At 41.6% G+C, this 27,143-nt stretch overlaps 1 protein-coding gene across 5 annotated transcripts in view; it reads left to right on the top strand.

Annotated features, from left to right (window-relative positions):
- Positions 1–27,143, top strand: part of FBXW11 (F-box and WD repeat domain containing 11) — a 77,819-nt gene that overhangs the window by 22,051 nt on the left and 28,625 nt on the right. For all 5 annotated transcript variants that reach the window (XM_062629269.1, XM_062629265.1, XM_062629270.1 and 2 more), the window contains 2 exons: positions 18,126–18,188; positions 19,277–19,502. In XM_062629269.1, the coding sequence (XP_062485253.1) occupies positions 18,126–18,188; positions 19,277–19,502 (289 nt within the window). The remainder of the gene's footprint in view (positions 1–18,125; positions 18,189–19,276; positions 19,503–27,143) is intronic.

The raw sequence follows: 27,143 nt of genomic DNA, 5'->3' as shown, positions 1-27,143 counted from the left end.
TCTGTTACCTGTGTGTGTTGTATGCGTAAACAGCGAAGGGACCAGGAATAAGGGCAGGGGTGGGGGTGGAAACCAGTCTTAAATCTGGAGCCTTGTAGAATTTCTTCAGGAAGCTCTTACCACATCTTTGTGCTTTTTCTATCATTTAGGCTCCAAGAGTAATCTACCATCAGCGTAAAAGAAGAAAGCAGATTAGCTTTACTCTTGCCTTTCCATAATGTTGTTAGCAATCATAAAACTTAATGAGGTTCTTCCAAAATCAAGCTGTAACATTTAAGCAAATATCCTCCGCTGCCAATGGATGGGAGGGAGTCTTCCAGTTCCCCACAGTTAGTCTGGTTTTTGTATTCTGGGCTTTTTGTCATGCACTAAAATATCTTCCTAATGCATGTAGTTGAGCAGTCTGCATTCTGTGAGCTGCTAGTGAATGGAGAAGAGAAAACTTATTAAAAATACAGTGATGCTTGAAGCTTGCTCTCTCTATCCTGAATTGCAGTGTAATATTGTTTGGAAATCAAGCCCTTGCCAGTTACTATCACTTGTTATTGTTGTATTGGAGATGCCAGTTCATAATACTTGAAACTACTGTAGATTCAGGCCTTATTTTTAACTACTTAATTATCTTCAATAATGTCTTTGTACCAAGGAGCTTACCATTATGAACATACTTGGATGCAAATAGCTACTGTTTTCATCCTCTTTGATATGGATTGACTGCAAGATTAAAAGGAGGCTGGTCTCTTACTTAGGTGTTTAGAGAAGTTGCTACTTGTGTAATGCAAGCATGTGGATACATCACTTTCCACTGCTTCATCCTTGTGAAGCACAGCAGTGGTTTTGGACATAGTTTGTCACACTGCTTTGGGAAATAGCTTCAACAGCACTGTCACACAAAGAGAAACATCCAGAGCTCTTAGCTCTGTAAGTAAACATCTCCAGTGTGAAGACTAATCATTAAGCGACAGAAGATAAGTACTCAAACGATGCTTTGAATTATTGCATAATGTAGGATGTGATGAAATAATGCTTGGGGAATGTATTATTAGATAGCTGTAATCAAATCAACCTAGTAACCAAATACTGCTGAAGCAGCTTTCTTCCTTATAGTCAGTTCCAGTTTCTCTTGACTGTATTTCTCTGGGGATCATAGTCTCTATCTTCTAAAACTCTTAGTTTTTTCTTGCTTAATTTGACTCACCCCAACATAGTTTTTTTCCTGCACCTTACCATTTATTGTTCTCAACTTTGTCAGCTTTCTTGTATGTAGTGTCATGCTCTTCCTTTCATGTTCACATGTGGGGTATTTAGCTTGGAAGCTTTAGCAGAGCATTGATTCCCTGCAGGAACAACAAACTTCTCGCTTCCAGTGTAAGAAGTTGACTTGATCATCCACAGGCCAGATCTTAGCATTCACATAGTATTTTTCTCAAGCTTGAAGCTGCCCTGACTCCTCTCAGCCCATCACCCAGTGGTCCTTAGGCTTGTGATGGTGTGCTTCACTTTACCTCTCCCTTATACTGGACCTCTGCACAATGTCCAGGCTCTATAGGTTTGCTTTGTTCTGCATTTTCATTCTTACACCACATGTGCTGGTGACGGACAAATAGTGGGAATGTGACATTGACTTAGTTCTTGCCAGTGTTATTCCTGCTTATAGATGGATTGCATTGATTTATTCTTCATAACTAGAAGTTGTCTGCACAAAAACATGGTCTTAAAGGCCTTTTGACTTGGCCAATTCATAATTTATTATGGTTCAGAAGAACCTATTCGCCAGTGGCAAGTGCTGTTGTGGAGCATTAGGGTTTTGATGCTTATTCCTTACAATAGCGTTCCCTGCAAAGGAAATTACTTGTTAGCAGCAAGGAATTTCAGTGCTCTCATAGCTGAGGTGAGACACAAAGAAGTTTGTCTTTGCATTTATCGGTAAGATACAATTTAGCGTTAACTTGCTTAAGTTTCTATTTGTTATTTTTCCCCTAATTTTGAGCTTCTGTTGTTGGATGTTTTGGTTCAGATAGCAGAGGGAAGTACAATGGGAACTGTACTTGGAAAAATTGTATTTGAAAACGAAGAGCTCTGATTTATTGACATGAAAACTTTATGATCCTTTTTATCACAGTAGAAGTTCAGACACAGACATGATGCACTGTTCTTAAACCAGCATGAGTGCAGGAGATGCATTCTGCTGACCCCTTTCCCTATAGCGCATGAAATCACGGATGAGAAAATGATGTCTCTGTGTAGTCAGCCCCCTTTTGAAAGCTTTCTTCTGTGCAGCTGTTAAAATGGGTTGTCATAGCCAGGCAACTGCTTTACTGCTTCTGTTAGGTTTGAGGCAATTTACAAATACTTCTTTGACATATTTTCTGGTGTTTTGCCTCAAAACAGTGGGACTGTTACAATTTCTTTTTGGAAACAGTCCAACAGGTCCATTAAAAAGAAATGCATGTTTGAGTCCATTTTCTTTAAAGGAACAGAATGTTCCCTCCGGTATCTGAAATACTGGTGCTTGTCCCTCTATTTTAAACAGCCTTCCTTGAGACAGAAAGCTTATCCATGCAGTAAGCCTGTTGCTGTTCTGCACAGGAGATGGCCTGAATTACCCAGTCTGTAGATGTGATGTAGAGATGTGCAGTTTTCCCTCTGTTAAGCAGCAGCACTTCTTCCAAGTGTTGTTGTTTCTTCTGGCTGAAGCTGGAGTCTCCTCTCAAAATTGATAACAGTTTGTTTTTTTTTTCCAACAGTTTCTCCTAATTTTTATTTTTTTGTTAGTATATGTGAGTTGCAGCCTCTGAGGACTGATGTGGCAGCTCAATTTGGTGTTCGTTTCATATATTGCAAGTATTTTGCAAAGGGTGACATTGCATTTTTGCCCTCTTTCGTGTTACTTTTCTCGTCCAGTGCTCGGTCATGCTGGTCTTCTCCAGTATCCCAGTGTTATTCTGGTAATGGAGTGCCCATAACTGGGGCTGGTATCTGGATGTGCCTCGCAAGTGACAGCAGCTTCTTGTGACACTTCCTGCTGGTGTGGCCATGATGTGTTGCTAGGTCAATAGGATAAATCAATGCAAAACACAGGGACTGTTTTCTTCCTAAGCATGATTTATTGTCTGAAGGAAAGTGTTATGATAAGCACTTTTTTCAGTCATTCTTTGTGTATCTGCTGTCACTTTTATGACGTTAATTATTAACTAAGCCAGTTCTTTCTTAGTGGCAAGAGGAGAGACCTTCTCTTTATTGGGTGAATTCATATTGTTTATTTTGAAGTCTTAAGAGGGCAATTACATACTAGATTCCTTTAAATCTCGGGCAGTGAGCTAGTATTGAGCTGTGAACCAGAGCTCTTCCTCTTCAGCTTCCTTAGCTGAGGAGCAGAAACATGTTCCCTGGTGTCAGAAGAGTAGCAAATGGAGTAAATTCCTGTAAGTTTTGGTTCCTGGTTTTCCCCAGCCATGATGTGGATCAGTCACTTGGAGCTGGCTGGCTTTTGCTGAAGGGCCCCACCTGTGGTCCTGCTCTGGGGTAAGGCTGCAGCAAATGGTGGTGTGGGCAGGGAGACCAAAGGCAGCCTTTGAAACCACAGCACAGGTTGGGGTCCCCTTCAGCGGCCCCCAGGGTGTGGGCTGAGCACTGCCAACCACTGACCTCTCTGCTTGCGGGTCAAGGGTTTTGCTGCCATTAACAACTTCATACGTATGGATGCTTTTCTTGGATGTTGTTTCTTTAGCAGTTTTCAGAGAGCAGTGAGGATCATTAACTCCACCCCCAAGCTTCAAGAGAGGGACAAGTGACTCCTTTCAGGAGCTGGGTTCTGTTTCTAACCAGCTTTTCAAGTTATTTCACCTGTGGCTGTTGGTGGGCAGTTCTCTCATCTTTGTCTTTTCTTCCCAAGTTGCCGGTGCTCAAAAGTTAGTTATATACTTAATAATATAGAGCTTAGAAGGGATTGGTGATATGGCTCCCTCTCAAGAGATACTTTTCTAAGCTGCTGTCTGCTGCAGAAGGCATGTCCAAATGTGGAAAAAGTAATGTGAGCATAGAGATCCTTGTTCCTTTGGGTGACTTGCTAGCCTGCCTCTTGCTCATGTTTCTCTCTTGTACCATTTAAATAATCCCAGTCTACTGTCTCTGACTGGCAAGAATATGTCCCTAAGGAGGCATGTGTGTTTCTTCACAGTGGATTCATGTATTAGCTCATGATACCAGACCTTGCCTTGGTAAATCCAGAGCCTGTTGCTTATAGCTGCAACAGATGAGTGTAATTGCAAACATAGATTTATATTTATGTTCCTCAGAAAAGCTAACAGAATCACACTAAGCTTAATATAGTTCACAAGTAGTGGGCAGGAGCTGTTATTCCTGATATCCCTTCTGGTGCATCTACAGAAGATGGCATCTTTTGAGTGGAGAGAAGCTGTTAGCCACTCCTTTGTGCTTATGCTTTCTCAGCCTCGTTTGGAAAAGACGATCAGTGTTGCTGTCTTGATCCTTCATGGTGCAAAGAAGTTTGCTAGGTGAGGTGCCTAGCTCTCTACCTGCCTTCTAGGAATGCCAGGCTTATGCTGGGAGGGAGTGAAATCTTTCTTAGGAAAAGGAAATGCAAGGCAGTCTCTTCCAGGCATAGTTGATAGAGTCCTCTTTCTCGCAGGTGTTTGTTATGTTTCCCATAGAAGAATTTTCAAGGAAACAGGAAAAATATAATCCAGTATTTCTCACTGTGGTTGAAATTACATTTATGCAGTGTCTTCATACAGCACTGTCAGACTTACCAGGAATGTCACTGGCAGGAGGACCTGATCCCTTGCTTGTGGGGATTTAGGCAGCAGCCTCAATACCAGTGTTAGTCATGGTTTTACTGATACTAACACTTCCACTCTTGAGTCAGCATCACAGGGACATTGATTCTTTCCATGTGAAAAGTTCCTGGGGTGTTCAGCAGGCAGGTCATTCCCAGGTTGCACTATTTGTATCCTGTGAGTTGTTCTGTAGGTCTTCAGTGTTGTGGCAAAGGAGTCTTTGCATATGTGCAGTTTGGGTTGTGTGTCATTTGAAATGGTAGTGGAATCCAGATAAATTGAAGGAGGTGTTGGAATTCAGGATAAGACAGCAAACCGATACCCATGTATCAAGTATGGAAGAAATGGCACAGCAAAGAAAGAAGGAACCATAACCAAAACCTTTTACCACTTTGCATAGTATTTCAGTGGCAAAATAGTCAGGTTTGCAAGGGGAAGGCATTACTTTGTGGCGCAGTGTGGTCTCCTGGTGCTTTGGGCAAGTGGATTGTCCAGATGCTTCAGAAGTTTGAGTTGACTTTGTTGCCCTAGAAAAATAATGTAGGTAATCTTCATCCCAACCTTCTCCTTTACTTTGTGAGTACTGAATTCTGTTCAGGGTCGTTGGGCTGGTGTCTGTAGAAGCTCTCAGCTATTCAAGCTGAACCCTGCCTTTTAATTCTTACTTCTTGCATTCCTCAAGTTCATGCACAATTCTTGATGCCCGTATTAAAAGCCAGGCTTTAAGGAGGATCCAGACTACTCTTCTAACGTGTTTCTTTTTGCATCTGTTCTACTCTTTCACATTACTTTGGATAAATAAACTGTTAAATGCTTACTATAAAGTGTGTGAATGCAAACATCTTTTGGCATGCCTGTGGACACTTCAGTTAGTTTTCTTTGCATGTTGTAACTGGTAAATGTTGAGTGTCATGTACTAAATGCATTAGGTAGGGCCATTAGAATTTAAATTTGATAGAAAATACAGAATGGTTGAAATGGAAGGACAGAAGTTACTGATAAAAGTGGACTTTAAAGTTCTCAGAGTTATTCAGTAGCTAATTGGAAAATCACTTGAAAAATCAGTTGAGGATCAAGTGAGGTTATCTTTAAAGTTGTCTATATGATTGCAGAATTTGAATGCTCACTTGAACTCTTAACGTCATAGGACATTTGTCTGCTTTGAACTTGGAAATCATTCTTAAACTTGGAAATTATACTTGAACTAGGAAATTATTCAAGGCATAAACTACCAGAAAATATTTACTGTTATGTTAGAGGAATCCCCTGCAGAGCAAATGTGATCTTAAAATTCTCAAGCTTAATAAAAGGATGTGTTCTGGGGAAAATAGTGAGAATTAGGCCAAATGCCTTTGAAAAGATTCAGTACCTGAATAGTAAAAATGCAGGATGCTTGCTGCTGAGTGACTGTCATCACTCTACTGCAGAGACTTCTATGCTGTCCTGCAGTATCTGTTAAATTCTTTTTGACCCCTGCTAACTTCAAAGTTATCCTTCAGTGCAGTTTGTCAGAAGCAAAAGCCCTTTCAGATTCTGGATCAGGCCACAGAAACCATCGCTGGAACTTTGTATAATGCTGTCCTTTTGTTCAGAAGTAAATGAAACAGCAGTTTTCCTATTGAAGTGACATCAAACCCAGCTGTCTTCAGGAAGTGAGGAGATGTTTGCTGGCATGCTGCGATGGTCACAGCTTTGGTTTCAAGGCTTCATTGCACAAGATGATGGTTTCAGCTGTCCCTTGCCTTTTTGATCCACTGCCTCGTGCAACAACCACCCCCTTTCACTTATGCTACAACAAGAGGCTGTACTGTAATGTGCAGCAAGTCATTGGTGTGACAGAGATTAAAAATAATCTTCCAAAATGAGGAACCTGAGACATTGGGCAACTGTTCCTCCTGTTCTCAAATCCTGTTCTGCAGAGTCTTTGTAATGATGTGCTTTTGTATTAATCAACTGTACCTTGAAGTTGTAGGGGGAGAAGTGGTGCTGGCCTTACAGGTCAGGAGCATTTAGACACCCATTATATAAATCATGTGAAATCTAAATTATGCAATTGCACATTCCTTTTAATACCTAGATAAAATCTGCACTTGAATGCAGAGTGTCTGGCTAACCCCAGGCAAGTATTCGATATATGATATACGGTGTATACCATATGAGTGGGTATTTGAAAGATTTGAGGGGTGTTTTTTTACATCTTGTATTACTGAAGCCTTTTTTCTTTAGCTGAAGTTACTCTGCAGCCTTTTTTGAGATACATTTTTCCTCCAGGCTTTTGGTTACTCAGATATCATCGATTACAGAAGCACACTGAGATTGTGTATAAGCAAAAGATTGTGTTTCGAACAATTAGTGAGTGATTAGGATTTCCTGAATAGTTCTGCTGGATTGATATGGTTTCATGAGTTGCCAAATCTGAAATACTTTGCCATGTATCTTTGGAGGGGAAAAAAGTGGATTTAACAGCATGTCTGTCTTTCTTGGAGTAGCTGACTGCTTTTAGGCTTTAGTTTAGTTAACTGTTGCATTGTGGTGACTACTTTTTCACTGTTTTTGTGTGCAAATACCTTCTATTTTGCAAAAGCCAAATAATTGAGGGTTGCTGCAATTTTAGTATTTCAGACTCCGCAGTGGTTTGGAGTAACCTTTTTATAACTTTTACAGAGGAAGTTTGTATAGAAATGTCTTCAAAATCTGGTTGAAGTTCTTCTGATCCTGGGGAAGTGAAAAAAGCAAAGAATAGGGATAAATTCTGATGTAGCTCTGGTGGCTAGGGAAGGCAGGAAGGGGTGTAGAAGTGCCAGCATCTGATCGTAGAGAAAGTGAAGAAAATACATAAGCGTGCTTGGAGGAAAGTATTGACTGTTTAATTGAAGCTTAGAGCACCTTTTGGTTCTCAGTCCTAGTGTATTAGTATTTAATGCCAGTGAATTTGTGGCTGTGGGCTTGTTTTTAAACAAGTTGTGTGCTTTGATATGTCATATTTGTTTGTTGCTCAGATGCTTTTCTCAAGCTGGAAGTACACATCTGCTGTTTCTCTTCCTTGTGTTCCAGTTCATTGTTTTACTTTTACTAGATCTCAGGGGAAGAAAAAGATGATGAGCACCAGTGCCATGTGTTAAGCAATAGTGGATGGGATTAAAAACTTGATCGGGTTAATGATCTGGCCCTTGAACTGGTGCAGTGTCTGTATTTGTGATGCCCATTAATGTTCCATCCTTCATAACCTTTTTAGCCACCCTTGTGTTGAGGGAGCTGCCTGTCTTCTGGCCAGCACATTGAGGTGATGAAATTTGGGCAGAGCTGGCTTCACGTGGAACCAGCAGCAGAGATCTGAACCTAAATTCCCTCTGGGAATCTAGGAATAACCCTTAAAGTGTTTTAACTTTGCACGAGGCAGCTAAGTTGCAAATGTAGTTAATCTTAATTAATTAATTTCTTGATGAATCTGAAGTCATCTCATTACTAACTTGGCCTGAAGTTTGTGTCTGAAATACTGTTCATAGGCTTATTAATTGTGTAGGGCAGAGGGGGGTGGTTTTTGCCTTACCCATGAACATAATGAATAGAAAACTGTACAATTTACAGTCCAATTCACAGCTTTTGTACACAGTGCTGTGCAGCATGAGGTGCAGTTCGAATTTTTGGAGAGGTGCTTTGGCCAAGGGCCTGTAGGGACAGGCCAAGGGGAATGGCTTTAACCTGCCAGAGGGGAGACTGAGATGAGCTCTTAGGCAGAAGCTCTTCCCTGTGAGGGTGCTGAGGCGCTGGCACAGGGTGCCCAGAGAAGCTGTGGCTGCCCCATCCCTGGCAGTGTTCAAGGCCAGGTTGGACACAAGGCTTGGAGCAAGCTGCTCTAGTGGAAGGTGTCCCTGCCTGTGGCCAGGGGTTGGGACTGGGTGAGCTTTAAGGTCCTTTCCCACCCAAACCAGTCTGGGATTCTGTGATTAGCAATATTGTTAGTGCAGCAAACAGTAGCTGAGAACTTGAGGCAATGTGTCTTAATTAAAAAAAACAAACCCAAAAGAAAACCTTGCTCCCTGTGTCTGTACCTTTCTGCAGCCAGTTTGTCACAGCCATGCTGCTGTGTAAGCGTTTCGCTGTTAAAATCATTACTTGCAAGTGGAAAGGATTAAACTTTTGGTGTATTTGTACTCTAGAGATGTGAAAGTTAATTCCGGAATGCTTTAGGGAAGTGATTGCAACCATTTGCAGCCACAATTAATGATAAGCCTGATGGCTGTTTTAATATACTTCTAAAGTTTTGAGACTATTTAAGTATTGAGATTTTTCTGCTGCAGGCAAGAACATGGACTGCTGATGTACTGCCTGCATCCAGCATCTGCCAAGGATGGCTGAGTGACCATATAGTAAAAGGCATGAGCTGGGACAGCTTTAAAACAAGCAACACTTGTAAGCTGGAGGTATAATTAAACCTCCTGTTAGGCTGGAAAAGGGCTGCAGAGTCCAGTTTTCATGTGAAGTAAAACGTGATCAGTAAACCTCAGCATTGCAGTGAGACTTGCTGGCTGCCCTTTGCTGCTGGCTGCTCTTTCACAACCTGAGATGATGATACCATTATATTTATTTATTATTAATGAATTATTATAATTAGTATTATTAATAATAATTATTATTCAATGCTTTCAACAACCAGCTTGAACTGAACTGGTAGGAACTGTGGAACACATTACAGCAAAGCTTAATGTAGCTCTCAAACATTGTCTAGCTCAATGTAAAACTGCATTGGCCATATTCTTAGTAAGCTGATTCTTCCTAAAACTGGTGTATTCTGTTCTGAAGCAGGTGTGGAGAAAGTGATTAGTGTGTGTGTGTGTGTGTGTGTGTGTGTATATATATGTATATATATATTTGGGACTCAACATATTTATGTTCAGGCAGAGAGTTTGCATGATGTGCAAGTTTTGCAGCCATCATGGATCCGTACTCAGAATGGTGCAGGGATGAGTCATCCAGTTGCCACAATTACACAATTCAGTGCTCATTGTCCTTGTAAATACAACATATTAATCCAGGATGGATACAGGCAGGTTTTGATTACGGTCTCTTTACTCCAGACACTTAGAAAATTTAATGAGAGTTAGGGTGTCTTTGAAACAGTTATGCAAGGAGCGTGGCAGACGTGATCCTGCAGTGCCTGTTGAAGTAAGCCCGCCTTAAGGAGTAATAAGGTATTGCATATTTACCCCAAAGCCCCTAAAACCAACTTCAAAAAACCATCACAGATCTCTAAAACTGGCTGATGGATCAAAAGCATCCCCCCCATCTAATTTTAGAGCCTTTATCTGCTGCTGAAAACACTGGATATCTCTTGGAATTGCAGGAACTTACATTTTTTTTTCACTTAGTGCTATCAGTTTGAGTGGCAATACAGACGAGCTGGTGACTTGGATGAAAGTAGCACATTTCTTATTACAGCCTAAACTGGCTGCTAGTTTAATCAGTGAATGATTTATTCTTTTTAATCCTAATCTTCATAGGAATCTGTATTCCACTATTTCTGAAGTACTAAAAGCCAGCACAGTGATTTTTGCTGTTACTTTCTTACTTCATTAACAATTGTGCTTTGCAGGTTGTCTGTGAATTAACAAATACACTGCTTTGCCAGGTGGTTTCAGACTGCACTTTGTGTGGACAACTGCCTGTTAAAAGGACATGCCATCACCAGAAGCTCTGTGGTGGAGTTGGAGCCCTTGCTTAGTGTTAGGTGAAATAGCATTAAAATAGTAGCTGATAAACTGCTGATCATTTTCATTTTCAAAGTGAGTTATGCAGTTTAGTCCTCTCTGGACACAGGCCACACTGATCTGACTTCAGTGATTGCGTTCATGTTAAGTCAGGCCTACTGAATATTAAGAGATACCCAGTTATTTATTTAGGGAAGTAACTGCAAATTAACTTTGTAATGAGTTTAAGGTAAAGACAGGTACTTTAGAAAGCAAGTTAAAATACTGGTGCTAATTGCCAGTCATCAAAGCATTAGTGATTAAACAGAATAACCTGTTTAGTATCTGCTTGTATTCTTTTGAGGCAGCTCTTTGGTCCCCAAGACAAGAACAGCTTGGGGCTGTTGGGGAGAGTCCAGAGGAGGCCATGGAGATGCTGCTGCAGTCGAGGGAGAGGATTCTACCCCTCTGCTGCACTCAGGGGACATCCCCCCCTGAAGCCCTGATCCAACTCCGGCGCAACAGCACAAGAGGGACCAGGAGCTGTTGGATTGAGTCCTGAGCAGGCCACAGAGATGCTGCGAGGGCTGGAGCAGCTCTGCTCTGGAGACTGAGCTCTGTGGCTGCCCCATCCCTGGCAGTGTTCAAGGCCGGGCTGGACACAGGGGCTTGGAGCAAGCTGCCCCAGTGGAAGGTGTCCCTACCCATGGTAGGGGTTGAAACTGGATGAGATATAAGGTCCCTTCCAACACAAACCACTTTAGGATTCTCCAATTTAGGTGAAGATAGACTTGAGGTTTTCCTTCTCTGAGCAGAGACAGGAACAGGCAGCTGTTGGTTTTGGGGGAATTACTGCTCTGGACAAAATGTTCTAATAAAAACAAAAAAAACAACAACCCAGGGGGGTATCAATCCAAGGATGTAAAAGCATTGGCTATGTTTTAAAAACATTGCATCTACAGCTTGTGGTCAAACTATGGTGTTGGGTTTTTTTTAGCAACCTGAAACACAAATTGGAGAGCTGTCTGCTGGTACTGAATTTACCCAATCTTCCTGCAAGCTTGGTGGTGGTTAGTCAGGGGCCAAATAAAACTGATTTGCAGTGTGAGGCCTTATTTGCAGTGTGAGGCTTTTTTTCTAATTTTGCCTTCAGCTGTTGGATCTTGGAGACTCTTTTTAGTATTTCAAGTATATTTTTGTTAGAATTTCCAGCAATAACTGCGCTAAAATAAAACCTGGCAACTGGGCAGACTAGCTAGGTAAGAAATGAAGTGTATTGAGCTGAATTTGTGCAGGTCCTTAGTGCTTACATAAATAGCTTAGCTTAAGGTGAAACAAGCAGCTACTAATACACATGTCAAATATAGGCATGTCCATGGTCAGCCAGATAACTTTCAAGTTATAATCATAGGATATCTCAAATTGGAAGGTATCTTTAAGAATCATTGAGTCCAACACCCTGCTCCTTACAGGACTACCTGCAACTAAATCAAGTTTGACTTGATGAACCTTAGAGCTTTGTTTTCAAAGTGCTTTATAGTGATTGTGAACAGGGGGGTTATCTGCTATGTTTTCAAACTCTTTATTTGGACAATCATTTGGTCATGGGCTGTGTTTTCTATTTTTCTCAAGAGATTCCCCCCCCTCCCCCCATGTTACTTGATTCTCACTAAATTAAGCAAAAATGCGTACTTATCTATTTACATAATTAATGGATAAATATTGCAGGGAACCACTTTCTGTAGTGAGGTTAAACCCGTAGCTGAGCACCTACTGCTGACGTGGCACTTGGAAGCACTGTAGTGTTTTTGCATTTCTTTGCAGACTGGTACATACAGATTGTTGAGGGGAGCAGTAAATGAGGGATCTAGAACGCTTTAGTGGTCCTCCAACCTTGTTTAGTGTTTGTGCTATGTTACGCTTTTATTAAGAGTCTCTCAGTAGTTAAAAGAAGAAAATCCCCTCCTGTCCCTGATCAAGTATCAAGATGTTGCTAATAAACACTGTTTAACAGGCTCCTGGATTAGAAAATAGTGACCATTACATCCTAAGGAGAGGCTTGCATTCATTTGGAAATGCTTTAAACTATTTGGGGTTTTCTGACTATATTAAAAGCAGGAAGGCATGGGGAGCACATGCTCATTGCTTTTAGATGGTAGAGATGGTTACACAGCTTTCTTCCTCACTGATGTGGTCCAGTTGTCACATAGGATGGTGGATTCGTCTCTTCCTCTGGGTGAATGTGTAATTGATACAGCAATCCTGTGCTGCAGAGCTGGTTTCAGAAGGCAAGTTGAGCATACAGAGCTCAAGTTTAATCTGCTGTGCTTGGCTTCATGATGCCCAAATATGTATTAGTTTTTATCATTTCTTGAACTTCTCTAAAGTCAGATGCAGAAGTGATTTACTAAAGCAGATGAAGAGCCTGTTTCATAGAATCATGGAATGGTTTATTTTGGAAGGGACCTTAAAGCTCATCCAATTCCAGCCCCATGCCACAGGCAGGGACACCTTCCGCTAATCCAGGTTGCTCCAAGCCCCATCAACCCTGGCTTTGAACAACTTTAGCTCAAGTGTTTTGATTAGTTTTTTGTGATTTTTAACTGAAATTTCCTGGTATCTCTTCTGTAGAGTGGGAATTTTATGATTACCTTAGCTTGGTCTTTAACTCAGATGAGAGTTACTGGTGTAGTCTCAAGGGTAGTGGGAAATAGAAGTTCTTATTTTCTACTTCTCTTCTTTACGTTATAGCTGAAAATACAGTAATTCAAGACTGCTATTCTTTCTCTTTGTCAAGGTAACGCAGCTGTTGTCTAGTTTTGTCCATCCATCCTTTGTATCCTGTGAATCCGTTTGTCGGTAGGCAAAAGCTTCTCATCAAAGCAGCTTAGCAGTGTTGTCTGCTTTGCTAGGTGCTACTCCTGTGACTTGTATGTCTTGTCCCAGTTCCCAGGATTACTGCTATCACTTCTGTAATAGCTCTCTCAATACTAGAACTAAAACTGGGTTAAAGAACAAAGCTGCACCATGCTGTTTCTCTTCAAAGCCAATTAAGTGACTAAAGGCACTCTCAAGTCCTGAAGCATGGTTCAGACGCAAGTGTTACCTGCCTGTAGCTAACAGGAAATCTGGTAGGAATTTGGTCCATGCAGGTTTGATAGATTTCTGCCAGGAAGATACAGCCCTTGTTTCATATCTCGCATGAGCAAGATGAGCCTTGCAGGCTGAGTGCCATTCATCTGCAGGAAAACTTAGGTGCTTTTGTACCTAATGTACAGCCATATGTATGTGGAACTGTTATGTTTGAGATGCCAGTTTTAGGTACCTGAAGTTTTACAATACCTGCACAGTTTTTGCCTTTGGGGATCACAGAGTGAATCCTAGAAGGGTTTGGGTTGGAAGGGACCTTAAAGCTCATCCAGTTCCAACCACCCTTCCACTAGATCAGGTTGCTCCAAGCCCCCTCCAACCTGGATCATTCATGGCTCTTTATTTTTGGAAGCCTTTCATAACCTCCAGAGGAAATGAGCTTTATGTAGTTACACTTGTACCTCTTTCTCCTCAAGTAACTTTGGAACCTGTTTACCATGTTCATCTGCATCTCGGAAATCCCAGAGCCTTTTGTGCTTTTGTGGAGCAGAAGGACCAAAGAAAGCTTGAGGTTACTGCAGAGCTGGGTGAGGAGTATAGGATACAAGTCTTTAGGAAACAGGCTTTTAAAATTCTACAGCTTGTAGAGCAATTTGTAAGTTTTACTACCAGTGCTGGGTTTGCTGTTAGTAGAAGTCAAGACAGGCTTTTCTCAGTATAACTTAATTCAGTTGGGTTATAACAACTGTAACGCAACAGAAAGCATCTATGCTTAGAGCTATTGTTATCTCTTTGTTGTCACTGCTATTCCCAGTAGGGGATGGGGAGCACTTATTCCAAGCTGACTAATTTAGGAATGACAGCTGCTTGGAAATAATCATTCTACTTTTGCAAGAGCTGTGAGCAAGTGAACAAGAATTTATGGAAAAAATGAACTTATAGATGGGATTAATTGGCAATATTTAGGAGTTATGAAGTTATGCATCTGCTGTGGGAAGCTGCTAGGCTCTGGTGGTAAAAAGCCAAGCCCCTTCTTTCAGAGTCTGCAGGTGTTGGTCCCTGGTATTGCAGGCGCCTGTGGCCTTGCCAGAGGTACTGGAATAAGGGGTCTTGATTGTGTTCAGCATCAGAGCTGCAGGGAGATGGTGTGAAATCCGTGTTAATGCCACTTTAAAGCTACCTGGGGAACCTGTGGAGGTGGCCAGCAAGGTAGCTTTATGTAAAGGTTGAGTGGGGTGAACAACAAGGTAGAGGCTGGGAGAAGGCAACAGCATGATGAAGGGAAGAGTTGCACTTGTAGATGCTTATCTTGTTGCACAAGAGCTGGAGGCCTTCCTGAGCAAGAACCAGTGACACCAGCTGTTAGGAATTCTGAAATTCTTCTTTTGCCAAGTGCTGTGGATGTACAGGACAGATTAGAGATGTCTAATTGCTTCTTCCAGACAGCAGAACGGGATCCACCCGGTCATCTTTCAGTCTTCAGTTAGTAGGCTTGAGTGCTCCAGAGACACACAAGAGGAAAATTTTTCCCAAGGAGAACAATCAGCCATTGGAATAATCTCCCCAGGGAAATGGATTCCCCAATGCTGGACACTCAAGACCGGGCTGGACAGGGTGCAAGGGCATCTAGCCTATGTCATGCTTTGCCTGGAAAGGTTGGACCAGATGGTCCTTGAGGTCCCTTCCAACCTGGGGTTCTATGGTTCTACGACACATTATAGTCTGGGTTAGGTTGTATGTGATCTGGGGAATGACCCCTAAAATTAAGTGTCAAAGATGGAAGTAGAGCAAATTTATTAAGAAGAGCAGATATAATAGGGAAATTAACCTATATATTTGGGATCAGAAAGGGAGAGAATGAAGGATTAAACCCATCAAGCTCTAAAATACACCAAGAAAATCTGGAGTGAGTTTAGGATGGGGAAAGACCGAAAGCACAATCAAGACTGTAGAAGTAGATACAGCTATCTACTTCTTGCTTCAATACATAAATGCAGTGTTAAATTCCCAGCCTAAAAACCAGTCTGTGTAGACTGCCCTCATGATGTTTGTGAGTGCCTAGATGTTGAAGAAATGGAAATATCCCTCAGCAGCAGTACTGCCTCTGCCAGGTCATCCTTTGTGCATCCAAGACAGTACTTAGCCAAGACTGTGCTCTGATGTTCTGAAGGAAGACTGGTGCAGAAGTGCAGGCCTCCCTTGTGTTAGTGGACATGTCAAGGATGCAACATGTTCCTAAAGCCTGCTACCCAGTTTTCTTTACCTTGGCAGCACCAGAGGCACAGTAGAATTGAGTAGGTGTGCAGCAGATAAAAACCTGCTCTGCAATCTGCCTAGTGTGGAAGTCTAATTTCGGTGAATTTTGTGTTCTTGCACACTTGGTGTTACAGTGTTGCTCTGCTATAGCTTTATTATATGTCCCTAGAATGAAAAGACATGATGTTTAAGAGACAATTCTTAGCCTGCATCCAGGAAAACCTAGCAGTGGTCTCTGATGTTTCCTGGTGAAGGAGCAGAAGAAAGCAATGGCAGTCTTGCCATGAGCTACCAAAGGAAATTTTGACTGGGGCTGACTTGATCTCCTGTGGGATTTCTGCTGAATAAGCTGACCCAAGCCATCCATGTTTGATATTCTAAAGGAGAGTTCCCGTTCCTTGTTCTTAGCTCACAGGATCAATGCACATACTTAGCCTTTAGCTGCAAAACAGGTGAAATATTACTTACTCATTTAAAGACATACTAATTAAAAACATTGTTAACAACACCTAACCACTGTAATGAATATTTCTACACATTGAAATTTAAAATAAAACAAAATTAGCCCCCCTGCATCATTCTCTGTAGTCCCATTTGCTTTCCAGAATAGCGTAACTGCTGTGGGCTAGTAGGGTACCAGGAAGCCTACAGCTGATTTGTGCTCCCTCTTGTGGCAGCAGGCGGTGGGAGAGCATCCTTCACACATCACCTGCACATCAGTGATCGTGCTGGTTGTGACCAGTGTGTACTTGTGAATAACCGGAATGGCCATCGGGAGACTGTAAATCTGGAAATGTGGAAAGGGTGGTTTACTCTTCCAGCGTTATTGTTCTGTGTCCAGAAACACTAAAATGTACATACCTGCAGAGTAATGCAGCACCTTTACTGCTTTTGTCTGTTTCTGGATTCCCCACTAGCCATTTTGTGAGGTTCTCTTTGTCATGTGCATCATAACTAGACAGACCCAAGATCTTTTTTCTGTCACCCACTGTGCATAATATTTATAATGTGGTCTTTTGTGCATGTTCTTTCATGCCTCCAAGGCAGAGAAGATCCAAGGTAGACTTCAGCCAGAGCAGTGCAGCCAGGTAGTGGAGGAATCCTTGCCTAGAGGGGTGATACTGTTAACTTTCTGAGTTTTCTGATTTTGATGTGGTATATCCCTTATGCAGGAAAGAGGAGATGAAAGAGTTGAATGCTTTCGAGATGAAATTGTCTTTTCAGTGGGGGTGGATATAGTTGTTAAGGGGTTAATCCCGAATCTGTGATGGCAAGAATAAAGGAGTTGTGTGACTTATTCCATCATGTGTCTTACTTGAGTGTGTTGTTCCTCTTTCTGCTGAGACAGCTGATAGAGAGGAAGAAGGCTGAAATAAATACAGGCAATGGTTTAAGGCACTCAGTTTTTCATGCCAGTTAGCTGGTATCTCCTGGGCACAAAGGATGGGGAGGACAGGGTTGGTGGGGAGCCAAATAAGCAGTAATTGCCTAGGTGTGGGGTACCATTGAGTGGGTAGAAATAGATGGTACTTGTGGCATGGACAGCAATGAGGAGCAGATAATTAAACAAAAAAGGGAAGAAATGAGTAAAAGGTTCTGAAAACCTGAGGTAAGCTTGAAAAGAAACACTTGCATCTGAATGTCTATAGAAATTACATCTCCTTGAACAAAAGGGGAGGAAACGGTAGGGAGGAGCAATTACAACATGGGGAGAGCACAGTAATTAAGTCAGGGTGAAGAAAGATGGTGACTGCCAAAGGTTATAGGGCACAGGCTGTGGCACTGAATTACAGAGACGTTCTGCAGAGAATGGTTCCTCCTCCCTGTGGTAAGCTTAGAGCTGGGGAAAAAAATTGTATTCTGTTGCATGTAAGTAGTGAATAGTGATTTTATTTTCTATCAACTAGATGTATGCAATTTAACTTTGGCAGAAAGTGCTGGTTGATTACTTTGACAGGTTTAATTACTTTGGCTTGAGTAGGATGAAAGTGAATTTATTTCCCAGTGAGAAAAGCGTTGAAAGGCTGCATGAAAACCTGTCAAGGGAAATTGAAGCGGGGTTAGGGAGTTATCTTTACAGTAAATGGAATTGATAAACATGTCAGTTAAAAGGGGAATTTATTTATAATATCCAGGTTCTGTGGCCAGAAATCTTTGACGATTCTGTTCACTGGGAAAATGAATTTTCTCTGTTCAATTGATTTGCTTTTTCATAATGCTTGTAGAGCAAGGAATTGCCATAGAATAAAAAAGTGAAGTCCTAATTCTTCTTTTTTCCTTTCTTTTCTCCTAGAACACATCAGTAATGGAGGATCAGAATGAAGATGAGTCTCCAAAGAAAAATACCCTGTGGCAGGTAGGATTCACATTTGTATAGAGAGAGTTGGCATGATTTTGCATGCTCTTGCTTTTGAGAAACTTCCAAATCTTGCATCTGCATAATCATCCTTGTACGTAGTTGACTGTATCACCCTAAAATTAGCTCAGCCTTCAAGTGAAGGATGATACTGATGAATAATACTTTAGAAATTGCTAGATCTTCTCAGATTTTGGAGTTGGTGCTGACCTTGAAAGGACGGTTTTGTGTCAAAGGGTACTTGGGAATACAGTTCAACCTTTCTGAGCATGACTGTCATTCAGAAGGAAAAAATCAACGCCTTCACATGGCAAGGAGTTGTAACCAATTTGCTTTGAAGAAGTTTGGGAATATTTCAGTGCTGACAGTTGTTCTCAGCATCCCTCTTGGTCTCCAGAAGGGCTCAGAAGAGCCTGGCCATCAATCTTTGGTGTTTACTAATTAGCAGTAAGTCCTGGGGTGTTGTTCTCGTAGCATCCTTTTTGTAGCTGAAGCTCCCAGGATTTTAATGATGTTTTCATGTGCATGTCCCAAATATTGTCATGAGCTGTCTTTCAAAAACAAAGCAGGCTCTTGACATCATGTAATTCTCAGTTTTCGTTTATGGACAAGCAGTTCAACACTGACATGAAGCTCTTGAATTCTTGTGTCAGTTAGAGTATTAATGCCCAAGTTTAGTATGTCTCTAAATGTGTATTATTTTAACTGTTGGAAGTTATCATTTGTAAATCATTTGTGGAGGTAGAGTGCAGTATGCACCAGAGGGAAACTGCAATATGCAACAAAAACCACTGGTTTTATCTGAAGAAGTTTCTTCTAAAATGAATTAAGTTCCCTGCTGTTCACATGGTAGGAGGTGTAAAAGAATTCAAGTCTTTCAGTGTAACAAGTAACTCGCACTTATGAGCAAAGTCCTTTCATTGATCTTTATGAAAGGTGAAATTCCTAAGGGATAACCCATAGCTTGAAGACTGTGTTTCAAAACTTAGGTTTGATTATTTCTTCTCACATATTCTTCCTTGAGAGAGTGCTTATAAAGCTGTTCTATTGCTTGTATGTTAATACTGATACTCCTTTTCTAAAACCAGATAAGTAATGGAACTTCATCTGTGATTGTCTCAAGAAAAAGACCATCGGAAGGAAACTACGAAAAGGAAAAAGACTTGTGTATTAAATATTTTGACCAGTGGTCTGAATCAGATCAAGTTGAATTTGTGGAACACCTTATTTCACGAATGTGTCACTATCAGCATGGACATATTAACTCTTACTTGAAGCCCATGTTACAACGGGACTTCATCACTGCATTACCAGGTAAATTAGTATTTATTTTACAAGAGGTGCATTCACAAATATTTCTCCTTTTGTTGAATGCTTGGGCTGCATGCAAGCTTTTTGGAACATCCTCCAGATTTAGATTGTCTTGAATAAAGAAATGGTGCTTCCTAGTCAAAAGAGGGACAGGAGGGCAGCTGGTCATTCACTTCTGTGATTAATTGAATTGGCCACTGGATGCCAGTGTTGTTCCATGTAAAAGCAGTTTGAGTAGCATATCCTGAAGAATAGTTTGTGTTTAAATTGGAAGAGAGTTGTCATTAAAGTTTTATCTCTGCAAGTTCTGGTCTAAATTCCTTTTTCATATGAACCCCATAGGTATGGAAGATACTCCAGAGGTGTGTTCATTTAAGAAGTCCTTTATGACATTTTAGTTTAGTTCTAAGTTTCTCAAGTCTTAAATAAAAAAGTTCCTGCTGAGTGAGTCTAGCTTGTCTGGTCTGGTTATTGACTCCAGAGCAAAAACAATTGTGGATTTTCATTGTATAGTCCAGCCATGATTCCTTCTTCCAGTTGCTCAGGTCTGCTTCTGCCACCCATCAGTGTAAACCTGGATCAGTAGTTTGAACATGAAATGTGTTTTTACAAGTGCTATTCATTTTTTAAAAAGGAGCATTAATAACTATATATAGCATTGTTAGTTTTCAATCTTATGGTCAGTTGTGTATATTTTCCCATTAATTTCTGGAAGGAATTGTATCCCAGGGTTTTTGATGCTTGAGAAGATGATTCATTTCATTCTTTGAAAGGTAAATGTGTAGATACTGTTTCCAGAGTGGGAAATAAGCATGAAATAAGTGGTCACAATGTTCTGCTTGCCACTGCCAGTATAACAGCACAGATTCACGCTACAATGAGTGAGCAGTCTGGGGATGTTATCCCCAAAGTGCCAAGCCACAACAGTGAACACTGAGAGCGGATGATGAGAAAATACAAAGGAATTGGAAAACTGGGAATTTTTTGAGCACAGGGAGCACTAAAGTTCCTTTAAAGACTGGTCATATTACAAGCTCAGAAGCTTTTGTAAGCTTTGATGTGCTCGGGTGGTCTTGCATGATGGATCCCCTGGTGTCTGGGACAGATGCTGCTTGATTATTATGGGTTCCTGCTCTCTGGACCGCTGCTATATTTTCAAAAAACCTGGATGAATTCAACTTCTGAGGGTGATGGGGGGGGGTAATTTTGGCTCACCTTTAAAACATGGCTAAAATGAACTTCTGAGTAGTTGGAGAGGAATGAAGAGCATAAGGTAGGACACAGGGAGATGATGTGGAATACCTGCATAAATGTACTCCTTGTTTCAAGTGGAGAGCTGCTTCCTTTAGATAGTGTGGATGTTTCTTCCAACTTGTTTTTAAAATACTAAATGTTGATTTCTCCACAGAATAACTGGGATTCACTAAAAAAGTAATGTGAACAGTCATGGTGATCACAGAATCCTAAAATGGTTTGGGTTGGAAGGGACCTTGAAGCTCATCCAGTTCCAACCCCTGCCACAGGCAGGGGCACCTTCCACTAGAGCAGCTTGCTCCAAGCCCCTGTGTCCAACCTGGCCTTGAACACTGCCAGGGATGGGGCAGCCACAGAGCTCAGTCTCCAGGGCAGAGCTGCTCCAGCCCTCACAGCATCTCTGTGGCCTGCTCAGGACTCAGTCCAGCAGCTCCTGGTCCCTCTTGTGCTGTTGCCGCAGAGCTGGATCAGGGCTTTGAGGTTGGTCTCCCCTGAGTGCAGCAGAGGGGTAGAATCCCCTCCCTCAACTGCTGCTCAAGCTCTGGGGGTGCAGCCCAGCACACGGAGGGCGTTCTGGGCTCAAGGGCACACTGAAGCTGGGTCAAGGGGAGCTTAAAAGATAGGTTCACTTGTCTTAAAGAAATAATTATTTTTTTTAATGAAAAGTTTTTAATGTCCTTTTTGATTTTATACGTGTGAGAATACAGGAAAAATGGGAGAAGTCTGTAGTATCTGGATTCCTTCTGCTTCAGCAGAAAAAGTGATAGTTTTGGTGTGCTTTTCAGTAAGTGGTGGCAGAATGTTTAGTCTACAGGGTCTGTTCTTACAAATGGGGCTGTGGTTGGGCTCTTTTCTGCTAGTTGTCATGGTTAAAGCTAATGCTGTATCAGCTATTGTACGATGAGAGCAACTCAGAAGCTGACCTATACTCGTTGTTTTTTCCACAACTGCCAACAGTGTTTCCCCTAGTGTGTCAAAAGACAGTGGAGTATAATGGACAGCATAACTGCAGGAATAACTTAAGATGCCTCTTTGCTTTTGATTCGCTTAATTATCTTTAAGATGTTAATCATAACATGCCTTGCATGGTCCCATCCAACTTGTGTCTTTTCCTTAAGTGAATTACAACTTTGACCCCTTGAGCACTGCTGTTTCACCCTTGATTAGGAAAGAAAGTCCCTTCCATATGTGTTTTGTGTGTTAAAGCTCTAAGAGAGCTCTACACTTAGTCAGGCAAGTAAGGCTCTCTGCCTGGCTGCTTCTGAAATTTGTTTCTAAAGCCATAAATGTGCGTTGCCTGATCTGAGTGACTGTTTCATTTGATGCTAATAGGCTTTAGAGAGCTGACATCCCACAGCCGGGTTTCATTTCCATACAAAGCGATATTTACACACTGAGCTTTGAAATCGCTGTGGATTTTAATTGTTCTAATTCATTATTGAAATGGAAGCAAACCTTCATCTGGTACCTATAATCAACAGCTGCTCTTGGTTTTCACCATTTACTACAGAACCGCAGAAACTCTTGTAGAGGCATAAGATTTGGGCATAATTTTTTGCTTTGAAAAGCACACCAGTAAATACTGAATGCATTTTACTAAAGAAAATTGATAGGGTTTAGTACCTACTTCAGAAACTGTTTATGAAACTAAGTACTCAGTGTCAATGTGAAATAGGTACATGCTGCTATTTCAGGCCTTAATACGTCTTCAGCTTAGTCCTGTGTGTTGTCTGGAATAATGCTAGTGAGTCTATCTTAAGTATCTGTGCTTTGGACCTGTTCCTACTATGTTAATTAGGGTAAATATTTTACTTGATGTCTCTTTTTAATGTGAGCAATTTAAATCTGTGCACTTCTGCAAGCTATAAAAACCGTAAGAATAGACTTGGTGGCAAAGCGTTTATGTGTTTTTTGCTTGGTATGCAACTTTCAAGGCTCTGTGTATTCATAGGAGATGAGATTGCCATGTTTTAACATCAGAAAACACTTAAGTTTCTGCTTCTTAAAGATCTGGTTTTAACTGTGACCAGTGTTACACAGAATTGTAAAAATTATGCATTTTAATAAAGGGCTTCTGCCTAGTAATTCACAGTTGATCCTTAAAACACAATGGGATATTAGCTTCATAAAGACCAGGCTTTATGTGTTAAAAGTGTACAGGCCAGAGAGAATCATAGAATCATCATAGAATGGTTTGTGTTGGAAGGGACCTTAAAGCTCATCCAGTTCCAACCTTCCACTGGAGCAGCTTGCTCCAAGCCCCTGTGTCCAACCTGGCCTTGAACACTGCCAGGGATGGGGCAGCCACAGCTTCTCTGGGCACCCTGTACCAGTGCCTCAGCACCCTCACAGGGAAGAGCTTCTGCCTAAGAGCTCATCTCAGTCTCCCCTCTGGCAGGTTAAAGCCATTCCCCTTGTCCTGTCCCTGCAGGCCCTTGTCCAAAGCCCCTCTCCAGGTTTCCTGCAGCCCCTTTAGGCACTGGAGCTGCTCTGAGGTCTCCCCTTCAGGAGCCTTCTCTTGTCCAGGCTGACCCAGCCCAGCTCTCTCAGCCTGGCTCCAGAGCAGAGCTGCTCCAGCCCTCGCAGCATCTCCGTGGTCTCCTCTGCACTCCAGTTGATATGCATATGTGCATTTGCTGTTGTAGAAATGTGTTTGCTGATTGTAGTTAACTTTTATTGAGAACCTTGGTTTAGCTCAATTAAATGTTAATGAATGTTTGGTACTAGAATTGCACCACAAGCGAGATTCTGAAAAACCTTTGGGTTAGTGAAGAGACTAAAACCAAGCTGAGCACTTGTCACATGGGTTTTGTCTCTCTCGTGTTTGGCTTTGGTCTGATAGTTCCATAAGGCATCCTCCTGTAGATGGGCAGTCAGGTCTAAATCTGCTTGAGAACATTCCTAACATATATAAGACAAGCCTCACCTTTGGAAGGAAAATTTGCCATCTATTTTGAGACTATTTGGAGATGACTCTCCTTAGGAGCTGTGTTCTGGCCCTGTCTCTAAATGCTTTGTATGTGTCATAGTAAACTGACTTTTTTAAACTGGATTTTGAGAAGGACCCAGGACTGAGCTTGATACTTCAGAGTTCTGCACATGCCACAGAAAGGCACCAAAACCATTGTGATACTCGGTCCTACTTGCACTCTGGAGCATAGTCGTTGTGGTGGTGTTCCCCGAACTCATGAGGAGAAGCTTTGTTTTGGGATGCTGCAGTCAGCTGTCTGGTGGTGCTGTGAGTGTTCTAACTCTGTCTGAGTAATGGCATTAATGACTCCTGGTGCCTCAGCAGTTGTTTGCCAACTCCTTATCTCTGCTTCACATAGTCTTGTTGACAGCCAGAAATGGCAAGATTGCTCTTTCCAGGAAAGACATAGCTTTTGGATGAATTGATGGTGGTACCTTGGTCATTCAGGTGCCATTTCCAGATTTGAAACATGAGAGGTGGCTTTGGATCCAGCCTTTCACAACTGGTTTTCAGAGGATTGCTGTGGAACAGAGATCAAAGGCAGTTGTGTGAAAAACTGAACAATGGCAAAATATTGTGTCATGTATCATTTTTCTTAATCACTTCTGTGTAACTGCATTTAATCTGTGTAACTGTCTTTTTGGAAAGTAGTAATTCACAAGGAAAAGAAAACTAAAACCAGTTGAACATACGTTGATGAATACACACGTGGTATTATTCAGACATCACATTCATATCTAAATAGAAAAGCATAAAACCATGTACTTTGGCAACCGGATGTTTGCCTGGTGCCAGAAAGTGTTAGGATAGAAAACCAGCACTGGTGTGTGCTACCATCTTGATTAACCGTGATCCAAATACTTTTGTGGTCTCATAATTGTGATCTGTATCAAATTCTTTTGACACTATTTAACGTTCCTGCTCACAAAAAGGATTTAAAATGCAACATGAGTTCCTAGTAATGGAATATGCTATATATGAAACTCCTGAAGTGTTTGTGCTTGATTCAAAAACACTCCCTTGCCATCAAAAGCTAAATGAAGTCCTAACCCGGAGACGCAGATCAAGTCCAGCTCCCAAGCTGTCGTCTTCATTACCTTCTGAAAGATAACACAGGTATGTTAGTAGAGGGGCAAAACCCCAGATCTACCACCACCAGAACCCCACAGAACCATGCACTTGAGTTCAAAGGATGCTTTGCAGTGTAGCCTTTTTACTGGGCTGGTTGTTGGTAACTTCACAGCTTCTCGGAGCACACATCTCTGAGGAGGGTAATCATTCATTCAGTTTGTTGCCAGGAGATGGCAGCAGCAGATAAACGTTTAAAATACTGTTTTGTACATGAATATCCTTTGAATAACTTTTGTTTGTTGCTTTTTCCCTTGGGAATTGTTCATTGCACACCTGACATGTTCATGATCTTTACACTTCAAAACTCAAAACCCCCAGTGAGGTGTCAGCAATAGATCTGAGTGCCAGCGTAGCTGCTTTGCCTCAGAAACTTTAAGTACGTGTTTGAAATAAGGGTAGAGTTAGGTTTGCTTAGTACTCTTCAACTAAAAGCATTTAAGTTTCCCTCCTCTCAGAAGGTAAGTGTATATGTGATGATTGGTTTACTAAATGATGCCAGTTGGGCAGAATTACATTCCTCAACTGTGGAATGAGAAGAGAATTGGATGGATGTGTACCTGTTCAGTGTGGACCCTGTTGCCCCATCTTTACTAGAGATAAATAGTGGTATTTTGTCCACAATGTGCCCAGGGGCAGCTGTTCCTTCAGCTGTACAGTTTATATGTTGACCTTTGCATTATTCATTTGCTTTTTCACCTGCAGTCTTTCAGATTCACCAGTAAAGAGTTTTACTCCTTGAAAGTGCAGACATTGAAAGCTTTGACTGTCATCGGTCTATCTTGTGCTCCTGGCTTTTCTTGGAACGCAGATATAGCTGGAGTGTGTTTTTCTTCTAACAATGGGAAGTTAAAGCTATCAGAAAAGATTTGTTTGTGTGCCTCTGCTCTACAGCCACGCTACCACTAATTCAATATGCCTCTCAGATGGAAGGGACAGGGCAGCAGCATTGTGTCTCTGCAAGAGCTGGAAGCTGCAGGCTGGTGCCCTTGTCATTCTGACTCATTTTGCAGAAATTCTGTTGGCATCAGAGTGTTTTCCACCCTTTTTAACTTCTGGGTCTGCTGCTTTACCTGTAACCTACTTTGGTGTTTACTCCTAGTTTCTTCTAACGTCTTCCAAAGTTAGTCATTCACTTATATTTGATGTGTAGCCTTGAAACAGCCTGATGCTGGTGGAACTGAATTACCAATTCTGTCATTTCATAGTGCTGTAGACTCTTTTATTACTTAATGATTTGACTAAATATCCCTATGTGAGGCAAATATTAATACGCCTGTACCCCTGAACTGTGTACACATGTTGGGAGGATTGTGAATGCGCTAACTTAGTTCTCTTGAGAAGGAAAGGAGGGTGAGCTAAGTTCAGGTGTTGTATAATGGCTACTGCAAGAAAAATGGTGCAGCGAAGCAGGAGCCTTAAGCACCTCTTATACAGGAACCTCAAGCACCTCTTATACAGGAACCTCAATGTACAGCTCTACTCATACAGAGTTTGAATTAATCATAAAATCATAAAGTGGTTTGGGTTGGAAAGGACCTTAAGATCATCCAGTTCCAGCCCCGCTGCCATGGGCAGGGATGCCTCACACTAGACCATGTTGCCCAAGGCTCTCTGCAGCCTGGCCTTGAGCACTGTCTGGGATGGAATTACAGTGGTTAACTGTCATATCCTCTGCATGGTTTGCCTTGGGAACTGCAGTGTTTGCTGTAGAACAATTTTTTTCTAGTCCTCTTCAAAATGCACGTCCTCTGGGCTGGGAGAATATGTAGGGGACTGTGTTGTGTGATCCCAGTGTTACAGATGTAACAGACTGTATGATGTACTTGCTCTGCATGGGCTGATCTTACACTGTCAAACACAACTATTTTGTACTGAAATTTACAGTAACAGTTAGATCTGTTCCTGTTAAAACATGGCCTGTGCCCTATTCACACTTGCAACCTTCACAATCAGGGGGATGCTTACTCAGCAGACCTGTTTTTCTTACTGTTTTTAGCTAGCTGTGTCCTCCACTTTGCACAGTGAATTAATTTGTCTCCTTGATACCTAGAGATTCATGACTCTTGAAAATGACCTTGCAGTGATTATATTTTATGGAAGAACCTTGAGAACTGCTTCTTTTATCACAGTAAGATAAATATATCCTAAATAAACAGTATTTAGAACCTGCAAGTTGTTATTTACTAGAAAGGCTGGGATGCATCTGGCTGGAAGACTGCTTTTATGACTTATTTCAGTGCCCTGGTATTTTCTTCAACTGCTTATGTAGAAAATGGTGCAGCTTAAAG

Source organism: Pezoporus occidentalis, unplaced genomic scaffold, assembly GCF_034315485.1.
Source record: "Pezoporus occidentalis ecotype Australia unplaced genomic scaffold, CSIRO_AGI_Poc_V1 ctg33, whole genome shotgun sequence".
Classification (NCBI taxonomy): domain Eukaryota; kingdom Metazoa; phylum Chordata; class Aves; order Psittaciformes; family Psittacidae; genus Pezoporus; species Pezoporus occidentalis.
Note: the sequence above shows the minus strand (reverse complement) of the source record. Positions and strands in the feature narration are given on the sequence as shown.